At 39.4% G+C, this 13421-nt stretch overlaps 1 protein-coding gene across 1 annotated transcript in view; it reads left to right on the forward strand.

Moving 5' to 3' along the window:
• The window catches only part of DNAH3 (dynein axonemal heavy chain 3), a 55658-nt gene that overhangs the window by 19720 nt on the left and 22517 nt on the right, over positions 1-13421 (forward strand). The window contains exons 26-41 of the mRNA XM_071444109.1: positions 185-277; positions 586-696; positions 2337-2451; positions 2839-3037; positions 4040-4148; positions 4492-4605; positions 5687-5863; positions 6932-7023; positions 7442-7661; positions 8457-8591; positions 9448-9559; positions 10098-10339; positions 10943-11043; positions 11122-11227; positions 12268-12397; positions 12881-13117. Of these exons, the coding sequence (XP_071300210.1) occupies positions 185-277; positions 586-696; positions 2337-2451; positions 2839-3037; positions 4040-4148; positions 4492-4605; positions 5687-5863; positions 6932-7023; positions 7442-7661; positions 8457-8591; positions 9448-9559; positions 10098-10339; positions 10943-11043; positions 11122-11227; positions 12268-12397; positions 12881-13117 (2293 nt within the window). The remainder of the gene's footprint in view (positions 1-184; positions 278-585; positions 697-2336; positions 2452-2838; positions 3038-4039; positions 4149-4491; positions 4606-5686; positions 5864-6931; positions 7024-7441; positions 7662-8456; positions 8592-9447; positions 9560-10097; positions 10340-10942; positions 11044-11121; positions 11228-12267; positions 12398-12880; positions 13118-13421) is intronic.

A 13421-nucleotide genomic window follows, 5' to 3' on the forward strand; every position in this document is an offset into this window, starting at 1 on the left:
TGAGGCTGTAAACTACAGTATTACCAGTCGTATTTTGCGTAATTTCAGCCTTTATTTCTTTTATATACAACACCCAGATCTGAAAAAAGCATATTTACCCTAACACATTTCAAATAATATGTCATTGAAGAAGAATACAGTCAGGAAATGTGTATTAAATCTTAACTGTTTTTCTTTCTTGAAGGGCATGGTAGAAAAATGGCTTTTGCAAGTAGAAGAAATGATGTTGGCCAGTGTCAGACAAGTTCTTCAAGATGGCATAAAAGGATATAGCCAGGTAATTGTTCCTAAACTATGGTATGATTTAGATTTCACAAACAAATATAGATTAATAGATTGCTCAAATTCTTAACCAAGGAAGCATGTTTGAAGCTAAGTGGAATCCAGCTCTTCCTGTTCAATAGTACCAATTTGAAGTTTTAGTCCTGTAGTTTGAGTAAAAAAAAAGTATTAAAGCTTAAGATGCTGCTCTCATTTATTTACAGCATGAGACAAAAGACATTTGAGGAAAGTAATTTTTCTCAGTGCCATAATCTAATGTGTTTATATGACTTCTTGTGTCTGAAATTGATCTTTTGGCTTAAGGTTCCTCGGAAAGAGTGGGTACTTCAGTGGCCTGGACAGGCAGTTATTTGTGTTTCATCCATTTACTGGACAGAAGAAGTGTCTGAGGCTATAAGGAAAAAAGCTTTACAAGTAAGATTTTCTTCCAGCTTTCTATTTCTAGGCACTGAACTCTGATTAATTAATTAAGAGCTCCTTCTAGCAAAGAAGATCCTCAACAAATATTGCAATTTACTCATGCAGTGCTTTATTTTGTTTTTCCTTTTGCATTGGGTCTTAGCAGAGTTTTTTTCCCATTTACTTTGGTGTGTATCAGGAGAAATCCTACTGAAGGAAATTGTATTACTTCATTTATGAGTGATACTGGTGTTAATTAAAGTACCAAACAAAAAGTGACAGGCCATTGTTAAACACTATGTATTTTTATTTCTAATTCCTGTCTGTACATGGGAAGCCTCAGAGAAACAGGCAGGCAGAAATCTCTCTTTACAGGTGGGTGCAGTTATTTCAGAGAATCACAGAATCAGTGAGGTTGGAAAAGACCTCTGAGCCCATTGAGTCCAACCCATGACCCAACACCACCTTGTCAACCAGACCCTGGCACTGATTCCATGTCCAGTCTCCTTAAACACCTCCAGGGACAGTGGCTCCATCACCTCCCTGGGCAGCCCCTTCCAAGGTCTAATCACTCCTTCTGTGCAGAAATTCTTCCTAATATTCAATCTAAACTTCCCCTGGCACAGCTTAAGGCTATGTGCCCTTGTCCTGTCACTTGTTACCTGGGAGCCCAGCCCTCCCCTGGCTCCAGCCTCCTTTCAGGGAGTTGTAGGAAGGGATAAGCTACCACTGATTTCTCTGGTTATTGCTTGACTCTCCTGGTGAGGAAGGTGCAGCAGCCAAATTTTTTATTTCATGCAAGAAACTTTTCTTACGTGTTCATAGTGGCTCTGTCACTACAGCAGTTTTAACTATCACTTCACTGGGGCTTTACTCAAACACATGCTCAAGCAGTGGAAATAATTTCTGTTTAATTCAATGGGCTTTTCTGTGATCCTGTTTAAGCTGGGTGGATAAGGATTTATTTGGAGATTAAGTCTGTCATCAGAATGTTTGGGCTGCTTTTTAAATGTTGAAATAGAAAAGGATTAATAAACTTTATATCAAATACTACATTTTAATAATGCCTTTTTATTTCTGTATCCTTACTGAATATCTTAGCTTAAACTTGCCTGCATTGTTTAACACCAGTTGAAGATCTTATTCAATATATCCAGACAGAACTAAAATGTTTGTTATGTTCAGAGAAAATATCCTGAATAATCCATAGCTGAAGAAAGATGAGAAGGAAATACAGAACAGTGAATCACAGAATATAAGGGACCTCTGGACATTGTGTAGTCCAACACCAGTTTAAAGTAGAGCCAACTAAACCATGTTGCTAATGGACTTGGTCCCATATGCCCATCCTTTCTTGTGTGGGGGAAGCTAAACAGAGAATATCTGCTCCTATCCTGTAGAGTTTTGTCACTTTCATTGGGAAGAAAGATAAGCCTTCTGCTTATAAGCCTTCTTTCAGGCCATAAATATTTTTGAAGTGTTCATATTAAAATAAAATGCCAGTATACCAAAGAGAATTCAAAATGTTTGTGTGGTGCCCAGACTACCATTAATATGTTTTGTCAGAGGGGCTGTCTCCAATGATTGTACCCACAGGAGCTTAGGAACTGCTGGCTCCAGCATCCCATAAATGGCTGTGTTTGTTTCTGTGGCAGGATTTCTTGGAGAAGAGCAATGTCCAGATCAAGGACATCGTGGAGTTGGTGAGAGGAAAGCTGTCCAGCGGAGCCCGGCTGACCCTGGGGGCTCTCATTGTCATTGATGTGCATGGTAATGTGCAGCTGCTCTCCCCTGGGGCAGCTGGGCCAGGGCTGCTGGCAGTACCTGGGTGGACTGCTGGAGAGAGGCACATAAAATGCTTTCTCTAACTTGAATCAGCCTTTACAGAGTTATTGCTAAGTTCTTTGTGCAAATGAGGATTGTTCAGTACTGCACAAGGGTCTCCCATCTACTTAGAACAGACACTGGAATTTAGTTACAATTAAACTGATTCCCTATGCAAAACAATTGCAATTTCCTCTCTAACATGAAAACCAGCCTCTAAATGTTGAATTACTCTTACATAGCTCTAAGTAAATGTTACTTTACTTATAAGTTAAGTAAACTACTCAGCAGAAGAGTCTAGATTTTTTAAACAATCTGTGTCCTACTCTGCAGCTCGTGATGTGGTCTCAAAATTGGTTGAAGACAAAGTCACAGATCTGAATGACTTCCAGTGGATTTCTCAGCTGAGATACTACTGGACAGAGAATGATGTGACAGTGAGAATGATCACAACAGAGATGAAATATGGTTATGAGTACCTGGGCAATTCACAACGCTTGGTTATAACCCCACTGACAGATCGATGTTACAGGTGAGGACATACTGTCTGTGAATAATGCTTTCTCCTTCTGGATTGATCTGTGTTTACTTTCATTTGTTCTAGTTAATAATAGGAGGATCCTCAGCAGCTAACATTTTCTTGTAGATTTTGCCCTAATATGGTGAAAATATTTACAATGTACAGCCTTCTACACCAGTAGAGTAATAGATTCTAGGGTATCCAAGAAGGTGCTTCTGAAAAGAGGTGGGAGCACATGGTATTGGAACTGCAAAGAATTCTACAGTAGCACTGGTCAATTAATTTATCTGAAGTAAGGCACACAGTTTGGGTATGCCTGCCAGTAAGATAAATGAGGTAATTAAAAAGCCCTTCACAGATACTCGAATGCAGTTAGCTTCCTGTTCCTCCACTGGCTTGCAAGAGGTTGTAATGGAAATACTTCAGTCCTCAAGTTTAAAATATTCAAAGGCATTTCATATTTCACTTCTGGTGAGCCCTCAAGACATGAGTCAAAGCCCTTGAATGAGGGTTTTGTAAAATAATCAGATCTCTCCAGTATTAACAGAGATCTTATTTTAGTAGGATGTTCACTTGAAAAGCAATGTGATTCCCAGGTTTTTATAACAACCTTTATGCTTTCTCATCCATTTCTAAAGATTGGCTGAATTTATAAAGCCAGCTTCAAGCTCTTGCCAGTTCAAGTGCCACTTGAGGGAAATGTGTGCTTTTGCAGACTCTACCATTTTGCTCATGGCACTGTTCATTTGCTTGTGTAATTGAGGGTATACAAGGAGGATGCATGTAATAAAAGCCTTGACATTCCTTTTAGGCCAAGTGGCCAAATGTGGCTTTCCACAATTAGGAATCACTTATAAGACAATACTGGGTTTTTAGTGCAAGCTGTGGAGTCTGTAGAGAAACAAGTGAATTGTTTTCAGGAGAGCCTGTATAGGAAAGTACATGTCAGTCCATTCAGAAATAATCTGATATTAAAGATTGCTATTTCTAATGCCTGTGTTCTTATTAATGTAGGACATTAATGGGTGCCTTGAAATTAAGTCTTGGTGGTGCTCCAGAAGGGCCTGCTGGGACTGGCAAAACAGAAACAACAAAAGATCTAGCAAAAGCTATAGCTAAGCAGGTACCAAAACTCCCTTTTTTTTACTTTCCACTGTTTCCCTTTGGATATGTAGATATTAAAATGCCATTCTTAAGCAAGTGCTGCTTATTTTGTAGCTATTCGTTTACAGTTGGACTCAAAAATCTTAAAGGTTCTTCCCAGCCTAATGATTCTGTGATTCTGTTCTTTATTCATGGGAATAGTTGGTAACAAACTCACATTTAGGACTGTGTCTATTTGGCATCCTGGTTTTCTAATCCAGAATTAGCAACAATAATCCCTTCCCATTTTAGATGCTAAGAATTTTATGGAGGTAATACTTTTGTGGTAATACTGAGAAATGTTCTCTGTGTTTTTGTTGTAGTGTGTTGTCTTTAACTGCTCCGATGGCCTCGATTACAAGGCAATGGGCAAGTTCTTTAAGGGGCTGGCACAAGCTGGAGCATGGGCCTGCTTTGATGAGTTCAATAGAATTGAGGTAATGTTTTAACTCAAATAAAATGAGAAAGCTTCAATTTAAGACACAAGAAGTTTTAGATTTAGACATGACAGCATTATTGCCAATTTTCTGCTTTTACTTGTGGTGAGGCCTCTCTGTTTTGGTAATTAGTGACACAGAAATAGGCACTCTGCTGCCTGCTCTAGAAGCACATGCCTACCTGTTGTGTTCTGGGTCAATTTAGCTGAAAAAAAACCAAGTTCCTTTACAGTTTTTTCTTTTGTATGTGCCACTCCTTTGTTGGGAAAGAAATGTTCTTGTCCTCTCCTTGAGAAATCAAGCTACAGGTGTGGAGTTGCATTTGTCTATGTTCAGCACAGGACAGACAAATTCCAGTGGAGGGATTCCTGTAATGACCAGAGCTGAGTGTCACTAACTGAGTGACCTGATTATCAAGCTGTGTAAACTGACACATCTAATTCTCCCCTTGATCTTACTCTGGTCTTTTTGGTTTTGTTTAATTTGGTCACTGATGACTGTGAGGATAAGTTTTATCATTACTTTGATGAAATTCCATTTAAGTACATACTAGTAAATGTGGACATTTTATCAAATTCTATTTTGTATGTATTAGTATCTTTAACTCTTTAATTTTTCTGGTTTTCAGCTGCAGCTTGTTTTCTAGTGAATTCAAGCATTAGCATTTCTTTTCCAATATTCTGTTACCTTGATACTTTAAAACAATCAGCAAGCCTTACCTATTATTTACCCTCAATTTTGGACATTGAGTGAATCAGTTTTTCTGGCCTAAGCTGAAGGGAAAGTGCTTTTAGAGGCCTCCAGAGGGAGTTCCTGTCCAACTAACTTAGATGTCTACATTCAGGCTCATGGTATTTCCCTGAGGAGGCTTTTAGAAGCCTCTGTTGATCAGTCTCTGTTAGTCAAGTAGAGAATAGTGGCACTAACTTTCAGAGGATCCCTTCCATGGACAGCTAATACATAGACTCAGGGTGATTTTTCCCTGGAGAAATGCGAATAAAGACATCAAAATATGTAAAAAAATATTTTATATTGGTTCTCCAAGTGTCTTATGTTTTCTAATCTGTTCTGTCTGTATTAGGTTGAAGTATTATCTGTAGTTGCCCAGCAGATACTTAGCATCCAGCAAGCTATAATTCGCAAACTCAAAAAATTCATCTTTGAAGGGACAGAGATCTCTCTTAACCCCACTTGTGCCGTCTTTATTACCATGAATCCTGGCTATGCTGGACGGGCAGAGTTGCCTGATAATCTGAAGGTAATCTGAAATCCTGATTTCTTGTAGAAATTAAACTGAATTTGTGACTTCTTGTCTATAATAATAATAATAATAATAATAATAATAATAATAATAATAATAATAAAAAGTCATCAATTGAATAATAAACTGATGTCTAATGGTTGCTTAGCTTAAGGAAGGAAAATGCCATCACTCTGAACATCCCCTCCCTTGCTACTTCTGCTGACCATGACCCCATGAGCTCTGGAATATCCCTTGGCTCAGCTGTCCTGGCTGTGTCCCCTCCCACCTCCTCGTGCACCCCCATTCTCCTGGCTGGTGTGGGGTGAGGAGCAGGAAAGGCATTTTCTCTGGGCATTTGCTCTGCAATAACAAAAACATCCCTGAATTATCAACACTGTTTCCAGCACAAATCCAAAACACAGCCTCAGGCCAGCTACTGTGAAACAATTTAACTCTACCCCAGCCAAAACTAGCACAACTGATAACCCATTCAAGTGTATCCTGCTGTGCTTTTCACCAAGCTTTAGTAAACAGTTAGGGTTGTACAAAATGCACAGAAGAAAGGTCTCAGACTAATCATATTGGTACCAGTTTACAGCTTTCACTGTGCTCTCTCTAATTGGAAATTCTCTGGGTTTACAATGGTCTGGTGATCGAAATCCCAATTTAAATTTATTTTAACTTTGTGAGTTGCTGAGACACTATGGAGAGACTGGTATGGTCCTGGTTCTTTTTCTGGCATTGCCACAATTCTTTGCATGATCTTTTACAAAGCATTAACCCACACCATGTGCTGGATTGTCTGTTAGGAAAGTGAGATGAATGTCACCTCCCTTTTCCTCTATTTAGTTCTTTAGAATTAGCTCTTTCTAAGCATTTGTTACTGCAGTGCTTAGCACAGACCTCTTGAACCTCTTGATAAGATCAGAATAGAATAGAACTCTAAAGCAGTCTCAGATTTCAGATGATTCATGAATTCTTTGCATTCATGAATTTATGGAGAGATGCTATTCTTACTAAACAGGCACAATTTATTACAGTATTCCCCAGTCAAAAGTTAGTATCTTACCTTTTTCCTTGCAGGCACTGTTCCGAACAGTTGCCATGATGGTCCCAGATTATGCCTTGATTGGGGAAATTTCACTTTATTCAATGGGATTTCTGGACTCTAAGAGGTAAGACATGCTGAATTTTCTACCTAGTTGAGTCTGATATACCTCATTCCTCTGTAAGGCATATACGTGTGTTTGAGGCATATATGGAAGGCTGTCCATGTTTTGTTTCTCTAGAAAGGACTTTTTAATCTCCTGCTTTCTTGTCAATTCTCATTTTCCACCTCATTCTGCCAGATGTGCACTTCTGCACAGAATCATTTTGAAAATGTATCAAAATATCATACAGAATTCCTAGATGATGCACACATCCAGTAGCATGGCATTTTTCCACAGTCTTGCTTCCCAGGTGCCTTGGGCCATCTTGTCCGCTGCTGTGTCTTAGAATCACTGCAGATACTTTGTGTGTAAAGGAAGGTGAATTCTTTTCCTTGCATGGTGAGATATTTTTACCCTACATGTTATATTTTATTATCCACAGTCTTGCCCAGAAAATTGTTGCCACTTACCGTTTGTGCTCGGAGCAGTTGTCATCTCAGCACCACTATGATTATGGGATGCGTGCAGTGAAATCTGTCCTGACAGCAGCTGGGAACCTAAAACTGAAGTACCCAACTGAAAATGAAAGTGTGCTGTTGCTTCGGGCTCTGATGGATGTTAATTTGGCCAAGTTCTTGTCCCAGGATGTGCCATTGTTTCAGGTAAGGTATCAGGCCAGTGTGTTTTGGGTTTTATGATGATGAGATCTGTTATAAAAACTCAGAGAAACAGGTCATTATCTTAGTCTGGAACAGTTTGATCTAGATGATGCCATATCAGTACAGAGTTATTTCAGTCCACTGATCTAGAGGAACTCTTTGGTTTTGTTAGAATTATTTTGAAAAGCAAGCTTTCAATGGTGCCTTTAAAGTTAGTCTATAAAATGTTTATATGATATCTTGTTAAAAATAATCTTGTGCTGTTTCATTCACAAAAAAAAAACATTTTTTGAAGTTTGTTTTCTGACTTTGTGCTCCAAAAGAGATGTGGATAATTAAGTTAAGGTCATTTAGAAATTTGAATTCAGAATGAAAATGATGTTTCTCTTTGCATGCTGCTTTAATAGCAAATAAATTAAGATGCAAAGCACCCAATATTGAGGACTAAAAGCTAGGGTAGAAGCACGGCCAGAGTCACTGCTCTGAAGTTTTGGAACACATACCATTCTATTTAATTACTGAAATTCTTTCAACTACTTCCACATCATTTTGTGTGATCCTGATGGGGGCAAATTTGCAAAGCAATAGCAAGGTATTTATGAAAACTGCAGGCACGGGTTTCTCTTTCATGTGTACAGAATACTTCCATGGCTACAGTTTGCCTAGAAGTTAGTTTTGTCTAGCTGAGGACATTTGGTTTTAAGCTCCTGTTATCTGTATGAATATTGTTTTACTTGGGAATTTTCTCTTTCTGTAACCTGTGTTTAAATAGTGTTCTATGTTGTCTCTCCTTAACAGGGTATCATATCTGACCTGTTTCCTGGAGTGGTTCTTCCTACACCAGACTATGACGTATTTATCAAGGCACTAACTGAAAATATTGAAAAATTGAATCTTCAACCAGTGCCATGGTTCATTGGAAAAATTATTCAGGTTTATTTTCACATACTTCCGGGGAAGAAAAGCATGAGAGCAGAAACATTCTTCATTCACTGTCTGTGTCAGGGAATACACATACACTGTCTGTGTCATGAATAGCTAATAGTTTCCTTACCAATTAATGGAATTTTCAAATGGGGTATTTTTACAGAGTACAAATCATGGAATAAAAGCCCACTTTGATCATAGTGATTTTGTAATTCAGTCTGTGAAGGAGCTAACATGTGCAGCCACATTGTTGGGCTTGTGCTTCAGGATAGAAAATTAAACTGAATCTGTTACTAACAGAGGCAGTGTAGCCTAGTGAGCAGAATGCTGGACTGGGAGTCAGGCTCTGTTCCTAGTTCTGTACAGTCTCCTTGAGAAGTCTTGAAAGAGGTGACCTTGCTTATGCTTCACTTCCAGCCCTATGTTCCCACTGCCTCCCATTTATTAGTACTGGGGACCTTTTAAACAATACTTAACCTTTTTTCTTGTGCAGCCTGGTGACAGGGTAATGCCAAGGGTAAAAATGTGTGGCCTGTGCCAGGGTCATCAGTGGTCTCTCCAACAGCAGTTCAGACTTCACACCTCACACCCTGTACAGTGCTGCTGGTGCAGCTGAGGGATGACATTTAGCAAGGACAAAGGGAGGATGCCTGGGGAAAACAGCTTCTTAAATTGTTTCAGTGAGAATTGCCATAAAAGCATGACTGCCCTCTGGTTTGGATTAAGGCTTTGGTCAGCCAGCAGAGTGCAGAGATCTGGTTGTGCCACATCTGAATGCAGGAGGGAGACTTCTATTTTCATTCACATAACACATAACATTTCTTTATTGCCATCTAAGGAGAGGCTCTCCTGTCCCTGGCAGGTGTATGAAATGATGCTGGTGCGCCATGGTTTCATGATTGTTGGAGATCCTATGAGTGGGAAAACCAGTTCATACAAAGTGCTGGCTGGAGCCCTGGCTGATCTGTGTGCAGGTAACATTGCCCAGCCACAAGCTTCTCATTCAGTGAAGTCAATTCTATGACTGTTATTTTTGCTTTGCTGAGATATGCTGAGGTTGTTAATTGTCCTATACTATCCTTTCTTGACTGCAGAATTTCTATTAATTGAACTATTTTTGTCTGGTATATTTGTCTGATAGTATTTTTCTCTACATCTACTGGAACAGTAAGGCATACTAATGTGTTTATCTTTTTCTGCATTTTTTAGGCATTTTATTTGTGCATAATACTCTTGAAAAAATTAGCTCTGATAGGATATTGTAAGTAGCTCCCATAAATATATGAAATCTATGCTGCTCTGCTTTTTCTTTTTTTCATGTGTTTTTTTACAGCAGACTTCTTGCTTGCCTTGTACAAGTAAGGGAATTTCTTATTTATTGCTACCTAGGTGCCACATATCTGAGTTCTTTGCTTTGAGATGGAGTAGGATCCTCATGAATCATCTTGTTCAGCTATTGAATCAAACTAACCTATCACATTCTCAAGCTCATGTATTTGCCTTTTTACACAGCGAACGCCATGGATGAGTTTGCTGTTGAGTACAAAGTTATTAATCCCAAAGCCATTACTATGGGGCAGTTGTATGGCAGTTTTGATCCTGTAAGTCACGAGTGGTCAGATGGAATTCTTGCCAAGGCCTTCAGGGAACAAGCATCTTCTACCACAGAAGATCGGAAGTGGATTATTTTTGATGGCCCTGTGGATGCAGTTTGGATAGAGAACATGAACACTGTGCTGGATGATAATAAAAAGGTAGCCTAATTTTTGCCCTTACCCTCATCCTTGAATAAACATATTTTAGTAGTAGCAATATTGCTACTGCATTAGTCAAAGGAGGTGTGAAATTCAGGAAAGGCTGATGTGCCTAAAAGCACTGCTTTATTTCCCCAGTTGTGTGAGTGGCTTTAGATGGTGATAGATAATATTAATCCATTATTTCTTCCTAGAAGCCTTATCTTCCTCTTTCTTTATTGAAATGAGGCTGATCATTGAGGCTTTTTTATTGACCCTTTTAGGAAACTGAAATACATGGACTCAGTTCTGTGACTGAAAACTGAACTTGCTTAAATTACCTCGAAAATAAGTGAATTATTTAAAAGCTGCAGATCATAACTGCCTTTTCTTGCAGAGTTATTTAAAGTTAGAGCATTGTTCTCTGTGCCTCTGCAAGCCTTACAGTAAGACATGGAAATGTTGAGGCAAGGTCATAAAATATCATGTATTGTAAGGATACAAATGAATGAATGAGGAGTGACACTAAGTGGAATGTTCAGTGATTTTATGACAAACATTGCTTTGACTGTATGATCAGCACTAACAAGACTAGACCATGTTTATGTGATGCTCTTCTTCCAGTTATGCTTAATGAGTGGTGAAATAATTCAGATGAGCTCAAAAATGAGTTTAATCTTTGAGCCAGCAGACTTGGAGCAGGCATCTCCAGCAACTGTCAGCAGGTAATGTGAGAGCACTCAAGGTTCAACTGTCCCACCTTGCACATGCATTCCTCTACCACAGGTGTTTGTTCTTCCCAGGTGTGGTATGATCTATATGGACCCACAACAGTTGGGTTGGAAGCCACTGAAGGATTCCTACATGAAAACTCTGCCTCCAAACCTGCAGGAAGAACACCGACAGCTGGTGCGAGACTTCATTTTTTGCACAGGTCTAATTAGAAGATGAACTATAAGGTGACATTCACAGTTTGCCCACTCGAAGGCAGGCATGAAGAATCAAACTTTTTTTGTTATTACCATTAACAGTTTAGTCTTCAAAACCTTTTTCACCTCATTGCTTTTATGAAGGAGAGCTCTTTGTGCTGTGTATTGTGCAATGTTTTCTGTAGATGCAAATAAAAATAGGTGTTGGTGAGAATCAGCTTTTAATGAAAATTTAAAATCCCTATTACTGGGCATTAAAATCTAGTAAAATAATTGGAATAATATTAGGATTGGAGCTGTAGAAAACTTATTTATATGATTTGAGAAGACTCCCTTTGAGTTTTTGCAGGAAATTAGAATCGAAATCCAAAGAAGTACCAAGACTAGAAGAGTACTTTATTTATAGTTTTCTTAGTTCATCAGAGTAAAGTAATTATTCCTTAAGCAACAGGTAGCCTGACCCTTTAGTGCATCTCCCTGAGTACTAGTCCCTGGGAAAAGGTTAGGTCCTGATTTCTGTCCTGTTTTCCAGTTTGAGTTCACAGAGCAGATACCACCATGGTCAGTATTTACCCTCATGCTGTGGCACTCCTGCAGGCCCCAGTCAGCCCCAGCATGCTGGAATTTCTGCTGTGGCACAGTATCTGTGCTGGGTACTCTCTAGGGGGCCTCTCTTTAAGGGAGGATGAAACCCTTGCCTTGGTTTCTGTTGGAATAATTTGTTGTTGCCTAAACAAAACAGGAGTCTCTCTAGGCTGAGCTTCTGCTCTGCTGTCTGGATTAGTAACTGGGTAACAGAATTCCTGCTGGAAACTTCTCTGTGTTACAAGCATCTTGTTTTCACCATCAGACAGTGATGGTGTGATGTTGTGAACATTTCAGTACTGCCTCACACGGGCCCTTTCCTGATCTCTCTGCCAATTTCTGATGCCTTATGTTTGACTGAGGGTGAATTGAGGGGCAGTGGGGAATGTGGCAAGTTCTGCATTGTCACACAGCTGTTTCCTTTTCTCCTGGTAGGTCGATGACTTGTTTATGTGGCTAGTTGAGCCTTGTTTAGATTTTATTGACCATCATTGCAAATTCATGGTAAAAACGTCCTCTCTTCACCTGAGTAACAGCTTGATGAAACTCTATTCTTCTCTCCTTGGTAAGTACCCTAAGCTGCCTGGGTTTTATTTCAATTTTTCTTTTTTTTTCCTGCCATGTCCCAGGACAAAATGCAGCTGATAAGATGCAAGGAAATACCAAAGGAACTCCTTACTGTTGAGTTCATATAACACAGTCAGTGATCTCACTGATCAGTATTATTAACAGTTCTTTACGTACACAGCTTTCACATTTGGAAACTGGTGTCATTACAAAACTAAACATGATCTTGCAAGTGTGTTCTATGCTTTGGTTGCTGTTTGCTACCATCTGAAGAAAAGAGTTAGGACTATTTTTCTTCTAATTTAATTTTTATTTGTAAACAGTATCTTACACAGACAAGATCCTCCATTTGTAGATTGGCTTCATTCCACTGCAGACAGTGCTCCACTATTGTCTCAGGATACTTTTGCAAAAATACATTTTGAATTGGGATTTATGGTTATTACTGGCTTTTAACTAAAATTCAAAATATGTGTTTTAGATGAAATTAAGGAATGTGATGAAGAGGACAGTGAAACCATGTCTGCTCAGCAGATCACCTCATGGCTGCAGGGCCTTTTCCTTTTTGCTTTGGTGTGGACAATTGGAGGGATCATCGATGCAGACAGCAGAAGAAAATTTGATTCGTTTTACCGCAACTTGCTCAACGGAATGAACGAGCAAAACCCACGCCCTAAAAATGTGAAGATTAACAAAAGCAACATCTTCCCAGAAAAAGGTGCTTCTTCATAACTGTGCTCACCTGGCCTTTTATAAAGCAGTAAGAAAGCTTGGCACTTGGTGTGCCTGGCAGATGTTAAGTCTGCAGCAGAGCCACCATCTGCCAGGCCTTGGGCTGCACAGTTGGGTGCCCTTCCCTGGCTCTTTTAACCTGGAGTAGCATATGCCTCCAGTTATACTCAAACACTGTGGCTGAATCTGACCTAAAATCATTTGGTGATGATAATGGCACTGGGGGGGTAAAACTGGGGGGGTGGGGGTGTATCTTGTGTACTAGAAAGCTTCCATTACCTCACAGTCTT

The sequence above is a fragment of the Agelaius tricolor genome, unplaced genomic scaffold, assembly GCF_023055355.1.
Source record: "Agelaius tricolor isolate 1412-34295 unplaced genomic scaffold, bAgeTri1.0.p SCAF_19, whole genome shotgun sequence".
NCBI lineage: Eukaryota > Metazoa > Chordata > Aves > Passeriformes > Icteridae > Agelaius > Agelaius tricolor.